Here is a 19,301-nt window from a genome sequence, read left to right on the forward strand (position 1 = left end):
ATATCTTAATTATATAAGAATTAGGGGCCGGAGAGATAGCACAGCCGATCCAGGACCTAAGGTGGTTGGTTTGAATCTCGGTGTCCCATATGGTCCCCCGTGCCTGCCAGGAGCTATTTCTGAGCAGACAGCCAGGAGTAACCCCTGAGTGCCACCAGGTGTGGCCCCAAAACCAAAAAAAAAAAAAAAAAAAGAATAGAATTATGCATTAAGGAGGCTGGAGCAAGAGTATAATGGGTAAGTCCTTTGCTTTGCACACATTAACACAGGTTCAATTCCTGGCACCCCTTTAGACCCCCTAGCCTGCCAAGAGTGATCCCAGAGTGCAGAGGCAGGGTAAGCCCTGAGTATCAGTGAGTGAAGCAAAACAAAACAAAACAAAGCAAACAACAAAAAGAAAAACCCACAACTCATTGTGGGATTGTAGAGAAAGTACAGGATAAGATGTTTCCCTTGCATGCAGCCAACCCAAGTCCTGAACCTAACAGATTATATCCCTAATCACTCAGGAGCCAGAAGTAATCCCTGAGTACCACCAGGTATAGCCCATAATCAAAACAAAAAAAAATGTTTTCATTGATTATTAAGCTAAAAACAAAAGTACAAACTTGCCTCCTCTTTTCCAAAAAATTCTGAATCAATTCACCACCGTGCCCAAATAGTAGATTCTTTGGGAGTCCAAAACAATTTCCATTTAAAAGTAATAACACAAATCTCTAGAAAAAAAATTATACCATGTTTTTCAAAGTCAAAATAATTTTTAATTTTGGAGGCCAGAACAAGAGCACAGCAAGGAAAACATTTGTCTTGTACCCAGACAACCTGGGTTCAATCATCAACATCCCAGATATGGTTCCCCAAGTCCAAAAAACAAAAATAATAATAAATAAATTTATAAATAAAATTATAAATAAATAAATAAATTTCCTGTTATTTTGAATTGAATTTCCTATATAGATCATTGAACAAGTGAAGAATACTATTCATCTCTAATACTAGTGAGAATTAAGAACAGAAATGGTGGGCCGAAGCGATAGCACAGTGGGTAAGGCATTTGCGGCCAACCCAAATTCAATCCCAGGCATCCTATATAATCCCCGAGCCTGCCAGGAGAAACTTCTTAGCACGGAGCCAGGAGTAAATCCTGAGCGCCACTGTGTGGCTCAAAAACCAAAAAATTAAAAACTAAAAAAGATCAGAAATAGTACTAATCAATCATAGTAGACAAATTCATGTGGTAGACAAATCAGTCCCAGTTTAGCATGGCAATTTCAGACACATGAATATGGGTTTCATCTCTTTCTCTAACAACAAAAAAAAAGTAGGGGTGAAGGTGACACAATCATAAAGAATTACTAAACTGAAGAACCAATTTCTTTTTTTTTTTTTTTTGGTTTTTGGGCCACACCCAGCAGTGCTCAGGGGTTACTCCTGGCTGTCTGCTCAGAAATAGCTCCTGGCAGGCATGGGGGACCATATGGGACACCGGGATTCGAACCAACCATCTTTGGTCCTGGATCAGCTGCTTGCAAGGCAAACGCCTCTGTGCTATCTCTCCGGGCCCTGAAGAACTAATTTCTGCATAAACTAAAATATCTAACAGTCTCAGAAGGTTTACTTATAATTAGCATGTCCCAAAATGTGGCTATACAACATGATTTTACCTGTGAGCTCCAAAGTTAAAGCTCTCCTTTAAAGTAATGTTTTAGGGGCCGGAGTGATAGCATAGTAGTAGGGCATTTGCTTTGCTTTGCACGCAGCTGACCCAGGCTGGACCTGAGTTCAATCCTCGGCATCCCATATAGTCCATTAAGCCAAGAGTGATTTCTGAGTGCATAGCCAGGAGTAACACCTGAGCATCACCGGGTGTAGCCAAAAAATTAATAATATTTTTTTAAATCTGCACCTGCATCTCATCTGTATTATCCGAAACACTCAGCCCCGTTTTATATTATCAGCTTCACATAAGAATCTAGCACTAGAGCTGGAGCAATAGCTTTGTGCTTAGGGATCATTCCTGGCAGTACTAGGAGTAACTCCTGAGTACTACCACGCCTGGCCCAAAAACAAACAGAAAAAAAAGAACCTAGCACTTTAGGCTAGAACGATAGCACAGCGGTAGGGCATTTGCCTTGCATGCGGAGGACCCAGGACAGACCTGGGTTCAATCCCCAGAATCCATATGGTCCTTCGAGCCTGCCATGGGTGATTTCTAGTGAAGAACCAGGAATAACCCCTGAGCGCACAGGGTCTGGCCCAAAAGCCAAAACCAACACAAACAAAAACAAAAAAAGAATCTAGCATTTTAGGACCAGAAAATAGCTCAAAGACCAAAGTCAATGCTGTGCATGTTAGTCTCTGGGTCGCATTAGTCTCTCCTGCAGCATGGTACCAAGAAAGGACACTGCACAGGAAGTAGCCTCTAAACACTACCAGGAGAGCCCCAACACCAAAACACAAAAATATTCTGGTAGTGAAAAGGGGGGGAATACCAGTATCTAGTAAGAACCCACTACCTGCCAGGCAAACGCCTATAAATTTTATATCTTGCTCACTTCAATCTTTATGCACATAATAAGGAACTATTATTGTATATTTTTTAGTATCAGGAGAGATTGGATTCAGAGTCTATGGTCTTCTATTCCATTACCATTTCCCAACCTTGCATGGTTGCTGTAAGAAGCAAACTAAATAAACTAAATACATTTGAATATATGTACAAACTATCAAACGTAAGATGTAAACAAAAATCACAATGTTATTTTTATTTTATTTTATTTTATTTTTGGTTTTTGGGCCACACCTGGCAGTACTCAGGGGTTACTCCTGGTTCTCTGCTCAGAAACGCTCCTGGCAGGCATGGGGACCAGATAGGATGCTGGGATTCAAGCCATCGTCCATCCTGAATTGGCTGCGTGCAAGGCAAATGCCCTACCACTGTGCTATCTCTCTGGCCCCCACACAATGTCATTCTTTGAAAATATATTTTATTCTCAAATATTTAATTTTTTTTAGGGGCTAAAGTGGTAGTACAGCAGGGAAGGTGCTTGCCTTCTATATGGCTGCTGTGGGTTCAATTCCTGACACCCTAAATGATCTCCAGAGCCCTACCAGGAGTGATCTCTAAGCACAGAGCCATGAGTAAGCCTCAAGCACTGCAAAATGTTCCTATAACTAAAAATTAGATTAAATTAAAATGTTATCTTTAGGGCCGGGTAGGTGGCGCTGGAGGTAAGGTGTCTGCCTTGCAAGCGCTAGCCAAGGAAGGACCTCGGTTCGATCCCCCGGCGTCCCATATGGTCCCCCCAAGCCAGGGGCGATTTCTGAGCACATAGCCAGGAGTAACCCCTGAGCGTCAAACGGGTGTGGCCCAAAAACCAAAAAAAAAAAATGTTATCTTTATCAAACAAACTACTCAACAAAACAATGAATGAAGCAGATTAGAAACAAGAATTCAACAATCAAAGAAAATATTCTGTTACCAATGGGAATTAATTATCCACAAAGAAATCTTAATAAATTCCCACCAACACCACTTCACAATCCTCAGTGAAATTAATGAGGTTGGAGCACAGAGAGATAGCACAGCGGCGTTTGCCTTGCAAGCAGCTGATCCAGGACCAAAGGTGGTTGGGTTTGAATCCCGGTGTCCCATATGGTCCCCCGTGCCTGCCAGGAGCTATTTCTGAGCAGACAGCCAGGAGTAACCCCTGAGCACCGCTGAGTGTGGCCCAAAAAAAACAAAAAAACAAAAAAAAGAAATTAATGAGGTCTTCAACAAACACTGAAGCCTTACTTAGATGAATGATATAAAATAAAAGATGGAAAAGATTCCAGAGTGAAGATAACTTTTCCTGTGCAATCATAGATATAATATGGTTGTTATTCAATAACTTAAGTTATTACTTACTGATCTTTGAGATCGGTAAACTGTTTCTCAAGGTTAGACATTTCATCCAAGCATTCCATTCTTCTTCTTTCACAGTCTTCATCATCCATTTCTGTTCATAAAAAGGCAAATAGCACAGATAAAATTAATTTTATGTTCCAAATATACATGCATATTAATAAAATGGAAAAAAGAGAACTGTATTATGAAATTAGATATGCAAAATTATAGATGAAAATAAACTTTTATCCAAAATAAAGCACACTATGAACTATAACTTACAATATAGATGAGCAAAGTTTCTAGACCTTATTACTTTTAATCCTTTTTACAATAATTTTAAAGGGGTTGCTATAAGCTATGTCCATGAAGTAATTAAATCACTTTGGGTTTGTTTCCACCAATTCACCAGAACTTAACTTTAAAGTTAACAGTGTTCAAAAATGCTTCTGAAATTCTTTCAGAAATACTCACATGGTTGAATTCCCAGTCACATAAAAAAGAAAACTAATCTCATTATGTTTCTCACTGAGAACTGGTTTCCTTCTATTCTACTTCCATTGTTGTTGCTCCATAAGTTATCATTACTTAGTAAGAAAGAAGAAAATGAGGATAAAAATAAGAAAAAATTTAAGGAAAAGCAGCTGTTTAGTTATGAGGTTGATCTATATTCTGTATTTTCTATTTTTTAGATCTCAGACCTTAATATATCAAGATGATTGAGGCAGAAAATCATCTGATACCCTGATCATCACACATAAAGGTCAAAATGAGAAAAAGTTAAATTATGTCCAGCCACTTTCACATAGCAAGGGATTATATAATTCATATTGTAAAATTTATAACTAAAATTAATTGTATTCCTGGTTATTAACCACATAGTCCTTGGCTTATTAAACTGATGAAAATGATTCAGACTTCAATATGCCTAGATAGCAGAGGGTTTTTCTGTAGCCTTAGAACCTGAACACCAAGAGTTAAGAAAAATAAAACAGAACGATAATAGGGCATAGAGCACTTTCCTTGATCGATTCCAATATCATCCCCTCAGCAAACCAGAAGTCATCCCTGAGCACAGAGCCAAGAGTAAGTCCTAAGCAAATCCAGGTGTGGCATCAAAACACACACAAAATATACAAATTAATACTAAATAAAAATGTAAGAGTTTAACATACAAAACAATAAAAGGGATGCTTTCATAAATACAAAATTGCAAAAATGTACTTAATTCCTCTGCAGTTAAAAAGTTTAACATGCACCAAAAAAAAAAAAAAAAATTGAAAAAGAGGGGCCGGGAAGGTGGCGCTAGAGGTAAGGTGTGTCTGCCTTGCAAGCGCTAGCGTAGGACGGACCACGGTTCATCCCCTGGCGTCCCATATGGTCCCTCCAAGCCAGGGGCGATTTCTGAGCACATAGCCAGGAGTAACCCCTGAGCAACAAACGGGTGTGGCCTGAAAAAACAAACGAACAACAACAAAAAAAAAGACTGATTTTTAACCCTTCCTGGGTTCAATCCCTACTCCCCATTTAGTCCCCTGAATTTGCTAGGAGTGATCCCTGAGTAGTCAGAAGTAAACCGTGAGCACCACCGGATATGGCACAAAAACCAAGCAAATAAAAAATAACAAGAGGAGTGCTCGCGTTTCTCGACACAAACCACCAATAAATCAGCCAAGAGCATGACTGAAAAATAAATAAATAAATAAATAAATAAATAAATAAAAAGAGGGGTGCTGGAGTGGGGAGGGTGTTTGCCATGATGAGGCCAACTCAGGTTCAAACCCTGGCATCCCATACAATCCTTCCTGCCCGCCAGGAGTGATTTCTGAGCACAGAGCCAGAAGTAAACCCTGAGTACCAACGAGTGTGGTCCCAAAAATGAAACAAAACAAATAATAATAAGAGTAACAGTAACGAAAAAGAAAAAAGAATAACAGTAACAAGAGGGAACAGGTAGAGCGCAAAGGACTAATGCAAATGCTTTGTGGTCTGGACTGGCCAGTTCAAACCCTGGTACGGCAGTCTCCAGAGCACCACCAGGAGCAGTCCGGAGCACTGTTACAGCCCTAAAACAAACACACAAAATCACAACAGAATATTAATATTAGAGGGATCATTTTGTGAGGTAAAAGTTCTCAGTAAACATCCAAAGAATAACTCAAAATAAATGTTTTACAGATCTAGGAAATGTATTCTCATACAACCAAGAGGTTCTTTCTCCATAATCCTCAATGTTGAAATCTCACCTAATTTAGTCACTAGGCACGTATCTTTCCCCTTGTCTATTGGGAACCCTTAAATATACCTCTATCAATACAAAGCAATATAACTAAATCCTCTTTTTAATGATGAAAGAGGGAAAAAATAAAAGTATACTATCTCAGGACTGGAATGATAGCATAGCGGTAGGGCGTTTGCCTTGCACAGCAGCCGACCTGGGTTCGATTCCTGGCATCCATACGGTCCCACAAACCTGCCAAGGACATTTCTGAACCCAAGCCAGGAGTAACCAGAGTGCTGCCAGGTGTATCCCCCCACAAAATGAATACTACCAAGTAGTTTACTTTCTATTTCTGCTCATATTCCTACTTTCTCCTCCCTATATCTGGGATTTCTCCTTTTTTAAATATTGACTAATTACTTATTGGGGGACAGGGTAGACACAGTGGTGATCAGGAAATTACTCCTGGTAGGACAAGTGCCTTTACCACCTACTATTTCTCTGGCCGCTTCTATTTTCCTTTTAACTTTGGTTCTAAATTGCTTTCACCAATTATTATCTGTATTTTGGGGTGAATCTTTAAATATATTTCATATCTATACCAGGCTTTACATTTTCCTAGTTCAAGTCCTTCCCCAACTAAACTCGTTTCTCACCTTTGTATGAGCTTTAAACTCTGGCCTTTGCACATCTGAAATACCTCCCCTATCAATATCTTGATCAATACCTTCCAGACAACTCAGGTAAATCCCACCTAGCCTATGCTAGTCACCAATTCTGAAAAGATTTCTTCTGCTTTTGACTTCCTACAGCACAGTTTGCTACTAATTGCTGGTTTGAAAAACTTAGTAAAGTGGTTAGTTTATGACATTTCTTTATAAATGAAGTGACTATTTATTGCACCACATCGAGTACTGGACGAAGAAGTTCCTCTAAAATACTTATTCTCAATCAGTTGGTTTACTGAAATCACATCCGTCCAGGACAGGGCTTTGAAAGGGAAAGCTGAAGCGAATGAATGAGAATGAATGGGAGTGATAATAGGCTGTCATCACCCGGCCATCAATCCTGACTTTAAACGACCCAAATCAGGCCCAAAACAAAGAAAGACATCATCGGGATATGGACAGAAGGCAAAGAAGCCAGCTCACAAAATTCCTTCCTTTTCTGTTTTAAAATACCTGTTCCTAAAAGCTTATGGAAACTTGATTAGTGCATGAAACTGACTGATACCCACTGGCTCGTCTTCTGCAAAGAAAAGCCTTTGAGGAACAAAGTTAAAAAATCGAAGGGAAGAAAATACAACGTTCAAAGCTGACCATAAAATCTAGAACCAGTCCTGATGCGGGGCTCAGACGACTGTCTTGGAAAGTTGGGGGGAAGAGGCCATAAAAAAGGGACAGCTCCTGAGTTCTCCCCCAGCAGCCCCCAGAGCCTGGGAGAGCCAAGGGCTGGCGAGATGGGCTCTATGGAGACCTCAAATCCTCAGTTGACCCCGAACACCGTGCATTAGAAATGGAAGGGCTGCAAAAAGGGGGGGAGGAGGAAATAAAACCGATAGCGCAGTGGTGAGGGGAGGAGAGGGATTTCCAGGGTCGCCAGGGCCAGGAGAAGCATTCCCGGGTGCATTCCCGGGGCGGGCATATGCGCGAGCCAGGAGGCTCCCCGAGATCGGTCATCGCCGGCCCCTTCCACCGGGAGGGCCCCGCAGCAGCGAGCACCAGCACCCCGCAAAGTGTCCGGGCGCCAGGCTCCGCCCCTTCCCTTCCCTCCACCCCGCCCCGCTGCCCAGCAGGACGCAGCTGCCCCGGCGTGCGCAAAGCGGGGCCTGTCGCTCAGCCCCGGAGCGGGGGGACGGGAGGGAGGACGCGAGGTTCCAGCCCAGGGGGTCGCGCACCTGAGCTGTCGCCATCCTCGGACACCGACGAACTCTCGGTGTCCTCGTCCTCCGAGCTGCTGCCCTCGTTCTCCGCGTAGTCCACCTCCATCTCATCGTGGTGGTTCGTCTCCTTCTTGTCCCCTCGGGAGTGCACGGGCATTTTCCAGCCGCGCCGCCGCCGCCGCCGCCGCCGCTGGCCCCCGCCGGCGCCCAGCCCGGCCACCGCCACTCCCAGCAGCGAGGGCGCGCCGAACGCCCCGACCGGTGCGATGCACCCAGCGGCCGAGCTGGTTCTGGAGCCCCCCCCCCACCCCACCTCCAGGCTCCTTCCTCCCCGCCCCCGGCCCGAGCTCACAACCTAACCCTCAGGCTCCGCTCCCCGAGCGCGGCCATTGGTGCAAAGCGTCCTCCGAGCCCGGAGGCGGGGCCGGCCCTTGCGCCCGCCCGGTTGGTTGCCCGTCAGTGCGGCGCCGCCTTGCAAGGGCTGTCGGGAGTTGTAGTCCCGGGACCTACAGACAGCAGTTTCTTCCCCCATCGCTGCCTCCCTCTGGACTTCAATTCCCACAATGCACCGGCGTTGATCGTCTCCATCGCGGCGTAGCGACTAAACTAAAACAAATTGAGCGAAGTTGCTCTGGAAAGACGCATTTCCCGCCAAGTGAGATCAGTCTGAGATCCGAGGGGTTGCTGTCAAGAGGTGGGGAGGTCTTTGACCTGCAGAAATATCTCCTCTGCCCAAATATCTTTATTACCACTTAACAAGCTTTTATATTAAGTTGATGATTGTAGATAATAGCTTGCACTTCTTTGGTTACACAAAATGTCTTTTAAGTTGTTTTTGAAATGTTTGAAAGCAATAATGTGGAAGGGAAGGGCTTTTACCATTCGCATCGATTATTTTTGGCATTTATTGTTTACAAAATGCAACCTGGATTTAAATAGTTTTCAATGAAAAAAATGCATATTGAACTTAATGAAGAGTATACTTTCCCAAAGATGAAATGTATGAACAAGTAAACGTCAATAAATATAATCACTTAAATTCACTAAGTGACCACTTTTATTCTGTATCAGGAGTCCTGCCTGCTAAGCCTTTTGTAAAGGTTACATTGAGTTTAATTCGCGTTTTAATAGCTCCGAAGTAGATACTCATCACTATTTTACAGATGAGGAAATTTCATTTGCAGGCAAATCTAAAAATAGGTCTTGACCCAGGGATGCGATGCGGCTCAGTGATAGAACACCTGGTTCTGCCGTGGGTGTGGTGAAAAGGGAACTCTTATCCACTGCTGGTGGGAATCTTGTGTGGTTCAGCCCCTTTGAAAAACAGTAATGAAAAACAGTTCTCTGTAAACTCAGAATTGAGCTGCCATATGACCCAGCAATTCTACTTTTAGGTATCTATCCCAAAGACATAAAAACATTCATTCAGGGGCCGAAGAGAGCACAGTGGTAGGGCATTTGCCTTGCACGAAGCCAACCCAGGACAGACGGTGGTTCGAATCCCAGCATCCTATATGGTCGCCCCCCCACACACACACAGCCTGCCAGGAGCGATTTCTGAGTGCAGAGTCAGGAGTAACCCCTGAGCGCCACGGGTATGACCCAAAAAAAATAAAATTCATTCAAATGGACATATGCATACCACTATTTATTGCAGCACTGAGATTGAAACCAACCTAGATGTTCAACAACAGATGAATGGATTATGACGATGTACATATATACAACAGAATACAATATAGCTGTAAGTAATGAGGGGAGTCATGCAATTTGCTGCAACATAGTTGTAATTGGAAGAGATCTTGTAAAATACAGTAAGCCAGAAGAAAGTTAAATACAGGATGTCACTTATGTTTAGTATTTAAAATAACTTCATGAGGAAATGCAGGGTTTAAGTAGGGGTTTTATAGAACACTATTGGTCCCAGATTACTGGAGGAGAGAAATAAAGAGAACAACAGAGAATGGTAAGGAAGAGAATGACACGGATTGAGGAGACTCGGGTACAGTGGTGGTGTTATGGAAGGACAGAACTGGGGCCAGAGAGATAGCACAGTGGTAGGGCATTTGCCTTGCATGCTCCCAACCTAGGTGGGACCTGGTTCAGTTCCCAGCATCCCATATGGTCCCCCGAGTCTGCCAGGGGCAATTTCTGAGTGCAGAGCCAGGATTAGACCCTGAGCGCCTCTGGGTGTGGCCCAAAAACCAATCGATCAATAATTAAATAAAATTTAAAAAAATTGAAAGACAGAACTAAATATCCAAACCACAGAGTCAACAACTCATGAGACCTAAACTTTAGCAACCAAACTCTAAAAGGTGCTTGTTATGATGGCAGGCTGGAGCAGAGGAGGGAGGTATGGTATGGACACTTGGAACTTTGATGGAGGGTGGTTGACCAGGGTGATGGGATTGGTGCGGAAATATTATATGTCTAAAACTTAAATATGATGTACCTTGTAAATCACAGTGCTTTAAATTTTATTTAAAAAAATAACCAATCTATTAAGAAATGAATGCCTGCCTTAAAATGCAGAAGGCCTCAATTCCTGCTCTGACTGCCATCCCCACCATTGCCTGTTTGATTTCCTGCACCACAAGTATGAAGACCCCAGCTAGCAACAAAACCTAGTGACACCCCCCTCCTCCATATACACACTCTCTCTCACACATACTGCAGCAATCAAGAAGAAGGAAATAGGAAATCTTCAAAAGAATAAAAACCAAAAATAATAAGAGTAAATATAAAAAAAAAACCTCTCTCATTTATTATTAAAATAGATTGTTTTTAAGTGGTAATTGCTTTTAAAAACTATTCATAGGACATTACAGATTTTACCATATTTCCTTCTCAAACATGTATGACAGAAGATAGTGGTAATGATTGCCAGCCATGATTGATTAAATTCAAATCTATCAATGATATAAAAACATTTCAAGAAATATCTGTCAGGGCCAGAGTGATAGTACTGCAGTAGAGCATTTGCCTTGCACATGGCTGACCAGGGAAAAACCAGGATTCGAGACCTGGCATCCCATCTGGTCCCCTTAGTCTGGCAGGAGCAATTTCTGAGCACAGACCCAGGAGTAACCCCTGAGCACTGCCATCAAGTTTGGCCAAAACAAAACAAAACAAAACAAAAAACCTGTCTCCAAATTAAGGGGTTTTATTATCTAATGCCAGCCTATTTATACTATATATTGCCATATTATCTAAAACTAAACTTCTAGAGTATAAAATACATACTGCACATCCTATTCTCTCTGCCACCTTTTATTCAAAATCACTTCTCACACCCAGGAGCAGCACCTAAGCCTTTCATTGTGCATTCATGTTCCTTCTACTATGGCTTGTATATTGCAACCTGTACTTGTTTCTATCCTGTATTTTATCATGCTGTATTGTTGAGATCACATATCGAAGTGTGAATTCCTTCAGTGGAATGATTATTTTGAGTCTGGGATACAACTTTAAAGTATGCAGTATTCATAGAGGCAACATTAAAAGATGGGAACTGGGGCCGGAGCAATAGCACAGCAGTAGGACATTTGCCTTGCAATAGGCCAACCCAGGACAGACCTGGTTCTATTCCCGGCATCCCAATGGTCCTTGGAGCCTGCCAGGTGCAATTTCTAAGTGCACAGCCAGGAGTAACCCCTGAGAGCCTCAGCTGGGTGTGACCCAAAAACCAAAAACCAAAAACAAACAAAAAATATAGATGGAAACTAAGGGTTGGAGAGCTATTACAGCAAGCAGGTAGGACACTTGCCTTGCATAAAGCCAATCCCAGTTGAATATCAAGCACCACATAAGGTCAGGTGTATGCCCTGAACCACTCTAGGTATGTCCCCTACAAAAAAGGAAACTGACAGACTGGGTAATGTAGCTCTTGTCTTGCACATGTAAGGCCCAGGGTTTATTCTAGCACTAGGAAACTGGAAAGGTACAGTCTGTGTATCCTTTTGTAAGTGACGTGGGCCAGGGAGAACCTGCTTTTTGAGCTTCAGTTGATTGTTTCTGCATCCAAACTCAACTTAGATTCAGACCTTCCAATTTTCAAGGAAATTTACAACTCTGAGATGTTTCCTGATTATAAACAATCTCTCAAGTTGGGTTTTATGTCGAATTTTGGTGTTGTGGTTGTTATTTCATCAACTCCAGACGAAACCAAACCAGCTATGGGTGAAATCACTAACCTTTGTTCATCTCTGGTCTATGAGCAATTCACAGAGTGTGTGCTAAATAATAACAAAAGTAACAATATTTTATATTTACATTTTATATTTATGTCAAGATCTTTCACATTCTCTTTGAATGCCACACACGGTAACATTCACTTAACACTTATTACAAATTTAGGGCATAAAACAAAACAAAATAAAAAATTTTATTATAACACCATGATATACCAAGTTGTTTGCTAGGATACTGTCATTTCAGGCATAATTGTTCAAAAGCCAATCCCACTACTAGTATGGCCTTCCCTTCACCAGTGTCCCCAAATTCCCATCCACCATAATAATCTTTCTCCTTGCAGCCACACACAAATTTACTTCATATTGTTTGTTACAACAGAAAGGCAAATGGAATTATCAAAGCTTAGATCAACAAGGCTCGATTTGAGATAATAGTTGTATCTCTCCATGGTGTTATAAAGTCAGTGTTTAAGGATTTACTGGACTGTGATTGGTGCTTAGTTGAACCTTTGCGTTACTGTTTAGGCTCACTGAGGTTGATAGATTACTATAGAAAACTTTCTCATAAGAAATTTTTTTTAATCCTATTTTCCATTGTGTTAACTGTGCTCACAAATTTAAATACACAGGTCCAGATCGAATAAAAAGCAAAGGTGATTCCAATCGGCACCACATGGTGGAGCTGAAACATCAGCTCTGCATACCACAAACTGTCACACCTCATGGGCTCAGGTCAGATGCTAGTAAGCAGGAGGAAAAAAAGGAAGGAAACCTAGAAAGAAGAATTCAGGTCAGAAATATCTTGATCGGGGCCGGAGAGATAGCATGCAGGTAGAGTGTTTGCCTTGTGTGCAGAAGGTCGGTGGTTGGTTGGAATACTGGTATCCCATATGGTCCCCTGAGCCTGCCAGGAGTGATTTCTGAGTGTAGAGCCAGGAGTGGCTCCTGAGCGCTGCTGAGTGTGACCTAAAAACCAAAAAAAAAAAAAAAAAGAAGAAGAAGAAGAAGAAGAAGAAGAAGAAGAAGAAGAAGAAGAAGAAGAAGAAGAAGAAGAAGAAGAAGAAGAAGAAGAAGAAGAAGAAAAAGAAAGAAAGGAAGAGAAAGAAAGAAGGAAGGAAGGAAGGAAGGAAGGAAGGAAGGAAGGAAGGAAGGAAGGAAGGAAGGAAGGAAGGAAGGAAGGAAGGAAGGAAGGAAGGAAGATAGTTATTTTGGTTTTTGGTTATTTTCCTTTTAGGAAAGGAGAAGCAGTGCTTAAATAGTGTGAAAGGTTCCTTTTTTATATACATATTTTTTAGAAATAATATCTTTATTTAAGCACCATGATTACAAACATGTTTGTAGTTGAGTTTCAGTCACCCTCCCTTCACCAGTGTAACATTCCACCCCCCACAAATGCCCACCATCATTCCTGATAATATTCTCTAAGTACCTGGATCCATGTATATTATGTGTTCAGTGTCAATCCTGTCTAGTATGGATTGCATGAATTAATGATTGTTTTTATTAGAGGTGTTTGGTTGTGATTTCAGTTGAAATAATCCTGACTAAAAAAGGCAACTAAACAAACAATGGGGGAAGGAAGAAGAAAGACCACACTGGAAGTGACCTTGGAACACTATGGACACATAAATGGTAGAGGATGCACTAATTTTGTATATCAATACCATGAATCATATCATTATTGTTAGAACCAAAAATACAATTAAATAATAGGCAGCTAGAGTTTTTTCTTTAAAAAGTACATGTGTTTGAATGAAAACAATGAATAAAATATTAAAACTTTTCCATTGTAATTTCTTATATATTTTTTACAAAAGTCCACCCCTCACATTCTTTTACATGAATTGTTTATTAAATATGTACTATAGTTCAGGCAGTGTTGATTCCAAAGGTTGTTGATGAAAAACAGACATACCTTTCCCTTTCCAGGTATAGGACTTAGGAAAAAGCAAGGAGGAAAAACATTAACTATAACTCTGTAAAGTCCAGGGGTCTCAAACTCAATTTACCTGGGGGCCGTGGAGACAAAGTCAGCAGTAAGCCTTGAACATTGGGGGGTGTGACCCAAACAAAACAAAACAGGGCCACAAAATGTACGAAGGACCGTTTACGGCCCGCAGGCTGCGAGTTTGAGACCCCTGCAACTGAGATGTGTTCATTGCTGGTTTTGAGAGTATTCCTGTTGAAACTCAAGTAATACAGGAGTGCTATTGATGTTACACAGTGGTAGAGCACTCTGTCTTCCAAGTAGGAGGTCCTAGGTTAAGTCCCCAACACAAAGAAAAAGAAATGGAAAAGTTAAGGTTTAAGAGATAAAATAAGATTATTAATGACTTAAATTTTGGACATGAGGGAAATGGTATAGCATATAACATTACTCTCCTTTCTCCTTGAATTTGATTAATTTCCTTTATGCTAATGTTAGTAGCCTTGCTTCAATAAATCTTCTTAAATACATATACTATTTACAAAGCTCTATACTCATCATGTATAATTTTCAGCTCTATCTTTAACCAATCATAATACATCAACTAATGCTTTGAGGAAGGGGTGTTCCACCTAATCACCTTATGAGTAACCAGGTTCCAATTCTAGAGGCACCTAGGCTCCCCTGTAGGCTGGGGAGGGCCCAGTGATCATCAGGCTCATACCCAACGGTGATTGGAAGAGTTCATGCAGTGCTAGTAACTAAACTTGAGGCCTCTGCATACAAAGCATGTACACCAGCCCTTTGACTCCTAATATTTCTTGACTTGTGCTACTGTTTCCCTTTTTTTTTTCTAAAGTTAAATCATGATCTTTAAAATTGAATTGATTTTCAACTGGGAATTGAGCGAGAGCACAGTTGTAGGGTGTTTATTTGCCTTGCACATGGCTGACCCAGGACCAACCTAGTTTTGATCCCCGGAGTCCCATATAATCCCCTTAGCCAGGAGTGATTTCTGAACACATAGCCAGGAGTGATTTCTGAGTGCATAGCCAGGATTTACCCCTGAGCATCACCGGGTGTGCCCCCCCAAAAAAACCCAAAACCAAAAAATATATATACGGACATGGAAATACTTATGCAATAATAATGGTAAGTTGAAGAGTTGGCACGTACCAACAGCATGAATTCAGTGAAACCAACTCTACTAATATTTATTGTATTTTTCACTTCCAGTTTTACTTAAGAATCTTCTTAATGGAGTCCAAGCTTGTATAAGTGACAGAGCATACATTTCTCATGTGTAATGAATGTCTCAAAACAAAAACTTCAATAATACACTATTTCCTCAGCACTCCCTTCAGTAACAAAGCAAAACAGTATTCTTGATCAAGAGGTAGAAAAGTTTCTTCACAGAATCCTAACCATTCAGTACACATCTTGTGGTGGGTGGTGCTCAGGAGCCAGAGCTTCATCAAACCCTGGAGCTCATGCATGCAAATCCTGAGGACCCCCCCTTCGTTTTGTTTTTGGGTCACACCCAGCAGCGCTCAGGGGTTACTCTTGGATCTGTGCTCAGAAGTTGTTCTTGGCAGGCTCAGGGGGGCCATATGGGATGCTGGGAATCAAACGGAGTCTGTCTGGGGTTGGCCGCATGTAAGGCAAACACCCTACCACTATGCTATCGCTCCAGTCCAATGAGGACCCTTCTTAATAATTTCTGCAGCTAAGTGGTATCACAAAGCCAATACTGTAATGATCTTCAGGGAAAACACTTGGGCAATTGAGTTATCATCTGATATAATAACTTTATTCAAGGAAAGTCATTTCTACTTGAAAGAATTAGCTGACAATCTAGTTATTTTGACCAGGGTATGAGCAAATATTTTCACAGAAAATAAAGTAAAGCTGTATCTCTTTTAGGGAAACTGAATAGTATTTAATATCAAAGAAAAATCAAGATTCCAAATAAAATTTTAAAATAAAACTGTTGGGCTGGAGAGATAGCATGGAGGTAGAGCGTTAGCCTTGCATACAGAAGAATGGTAGTTCAAATCCCAGCATCCCATATGGTCCCCCGTGCCTTCCAGGGGTGATTTCTGAGCATACAGCCAGGCATAACCCTGATCACTGCCAGGTGTGACCCAAAACCAAAAAAAAAACTTTTGGAGGGCCAGAGAGATAGCATGGAGGTAAGGCGTTTGCCTTTCATGCAGAAGGACGGTGGTTCGAATCCAGCATCCCATATGATCCCCTGTACCTGCTAGGGGTGATTTCTGAGCATAGAGGCAGGAGTAACTCCTGAGTATTGCCAGGTGTGACCCCCCAAAAAAAACTTTTGTAGCTGGAGCAGTGGCACAAGCGATTGGGCATTTGTCTTGGATGCGCTAACCTAGGATGGACCGCAGTTCGATCCCCTCGTGTCCCATATGGTCCCCCAAGCCTGCAGCAATTTCTGAGCACATAACCAGGAGTACCCCTTAGCATCATCAGCTGTGGCCCAAAAGCAAAACAAAAACAAAAACTAACAAACAAAAAAAATTTTTGAGGGAGGGTCACCTTCAGTCATTCTCAAGATTTACAAATGGTCCTGCTGCACTCAGGATACCCTCCTGGTGGTGCTCAAGAGACCAAGGCAGACACCCTATTCACTGTACTATTGCTCTGGCCTATAAAATAAGGCAAACTTTTGTCTACCACAGTGAGCATGAGGACCTTCCAATTTTTTTTCTTCTTTTTTGATTTTTGGGCCACACCCAGTGGCACTCTAGGGTTACTCCTGGATCTGTGCTCAGAAATTGCTCCTGGCTTGGGGGACCATATGGGATGCCAGGAATCGAACATAAGTCCATCCTGGGACAGCCACATGCAAGACAAATGCCCTACTGCTGTGCTATCACTCCTCAATTTCTAAACGATGTACTGATTTATGTTGTTTTAGTTTTAGTTTGGGTGCCAGGGATAGAACCCAGAGTCACATGAATGTGAAGCTATATCCTTGGCCTGATGTACAATAAAGGATTTTAAAGACATTTATATTTTGGGTGCTGAAGCATTAGTTCTGTTGATGGAATATTTTTTTTTTTTTTTTTTTTTTGGTTTTTGGGCCACACCCGGCAGTGCTCAGGGGTTACTCCTGGCTGTCTGCTCAGAAATAGCTCCTGGCAGGCACGGGGGACCATATGGGACACTGGGATTTGAACCAACCACCTTTGGTCCTGGATGGGCTGCTTGCAAGGCAAACGCCGCTGTGCTATCTCTCCGGGCCCTTGTTGATGGAATATTTCCCTTTCACACAGCCAACTTGGGTTTGATCTCAGACACCCATGTGGTTCCCAGAGTCTGCCAATAGTGACCCCTGAGCATAAGTTTTGAGCATAGCCAGGACTGGCCCAAAACAAACAAAAAGGTATTTATATTGATTATATGAAGGTAACCTTATTTAGTGATAAAATACATGTTTTGCATGTGCAAGATGCTATTTTGATCTTCAGCACTGCTTAGCTTCTGGAACACCACCTTAGTGGCCCCTGAGAACTGTCAAATATGACCCTAAGATCAGATCCTAATAGGAAATTAAAATTTGGTCATTTGAAGGAGTGACCAAAATAAAAACCAACAATTTTCAAGCCTTTTGGTTTCAGGGTCAAAATTACTGAAGACCTTAAAGAGCTTTTGCTAAGTAAGTTGAAGTTATATACAATAGGCAACTTCTTTATCCTTTCAAACATCAGTGGACAATTAGGGTGTTTAGAGTGCTCCCATAACTGAGTTATAGGAACTAATACTGCAATGAACAAGGGGAAAGGAGCTAGGCACATATCCTTTCAAATTATTGTTTCCATTTCCTTCATATAATTTATTGCTAGGTATTTTATTTTATTTTATTTTGTTTTTTGTTTTTTTTTGTTTTGTTTTTGGGCCACACCCGGCGGTGCTCAGGGGTTACTCCTGGCTGTCTGCTCAGAAATATGGCAGGCACGGGGGACCTTATGGGACACCGGGAAGGTATTTTATTATATATTTTTCCAGTATAGGTACCTAGGTGCTAGCTCCAGAAAGAGTAGAAGATTTGTTTGGAATGGGTTGAGGGCATCAGTCATTTTGTGTGGGGTTGAGAAGAGTGATCCCAAGCAATATTCTGTGAGCCTGGAGGTCTTCCTGGTCACACTTAGTTAGCAGGTGGGACTGCACATTGCTTGGGTCCAGCGAAGCTAGAACCACAAGAATCATACCTGCTGGTATTATCTGTTGATGTAATGGCAGTTGGACTTGGACATAACCCTTGGATATCTCCACTGTAATGACAGTAGGACATGGACATGCCTCTCTGACACGCCCCCTTGTCATGCTAGGTATAAAAGGGAAAAACGTAGACTGCTGGGGGCTCTCAGGATAGTGACCAGAGCTGCCCTGCCAATCCTCGGGAGGCCAGAAATAAAGCATCAGTGAGGTGCTACCTGCTTTGTATCTATCTCTCTATCTCTCTCTATTGAAACTGGAACAATAGGCCTCCCCTCTACCATCCATGGCTAGTGAATTTGAATTTCCACTTCTCTCTCTCTCTCTCTCTCTCTCTCTCTCTCTCTCTCTCTCTCTCTCTCTCTCTCTCTCTCTCTCTCCTTCTCTCTCTCCCTCCCTCCCTTCCTTCCCCCCTTTCAGTCCCAAGAGGGCTTTCTACAAGTTGGTGTCACTGGGTGGGATATTGGCTCCGTCCAGCAGCTGGGCCCCATGGGCCCCTTCAACATTGCCGCATTTCTACAGTGTTAGATGAGCCCTGTGATCAATTCTAGGTTGATCTTGAGTGTATAAGGCATTTGCTCTGGCCCTTAGGACTGTTGCTAGCCCAGTCATTTTTGGAGGGAGGTTTGAAGGCCCACACCCAAACCAAATATGCTATGCTTATGGCTTATTGCTGGTTCTGAGCTCAGGGATCAATCACAGTGATGCTCAGGGGACCAGTTGGAATGCTAGGGATCAAACCTGGGTTGGCGATGTACAAGGCTAGTGCCTTACTTGCTGTATAATTTCTCCAGCCCTTCAAAGAGTCTTCTTGGATTCTTTTTTAATAATAACTCTTTCTTTAGTTAGGAGAATTTTTAGTTCTAAAGAATTTAGTATTTAGGGGCTGGAGAGATAGCATGGAGGTAAGGCATTTGCTTTGCATGCAGAAGGATGGTGGTTCG

General features: G+C 42.0%; 1 protein-coding gene across 1 annotated transcript in view; it reads right to left on the minus strand.

The window, feature by feature from the left end:
• Nucleotides 1-8,270, minus strand: part of BRMS1L (BRMS1 like transcriptional repressor) — a 38,040-nt gene extending 29,770 nt beyond the window's left edge. The window contains exons 1-2 of the mRNA XM_049766750.1: nucleotides 8,008-8,270; nucleotides 3,911-4,001 (exon numbers count right to left, since the gene is read on the minus strand). Of these exons, the coding sequence (XP_049622707.1) occupies nucleotides 3,911-4,001; nucleotides 8,008-8,149 (233 nt within the window). The 5' untranslated portion in view covers nucleotides 8,150-8,270. The remainder of the gene's footprint in view (nucleotides 1-3,910; nucleotides 4,002-8,007) is intronic.
• Nucleotides 8,271-19,301: the final 11,031 nt, after the last annotated feature.

Source organism: Suncus etruscus, chromosome 2 (genome assembly GCF_024139225.1).
Source record: "Suncus etruscus isolate mSunEtr1 chromosome 2, mSunEtr1.pri.cur, whole genome shotgun sequence".
Taxonomy (NCBI): Eukaryota; Metazoa; Chordata; class Mammalia; order Eulipotyphla; family Soricidae; genus Suncus; species Suncus etruscus.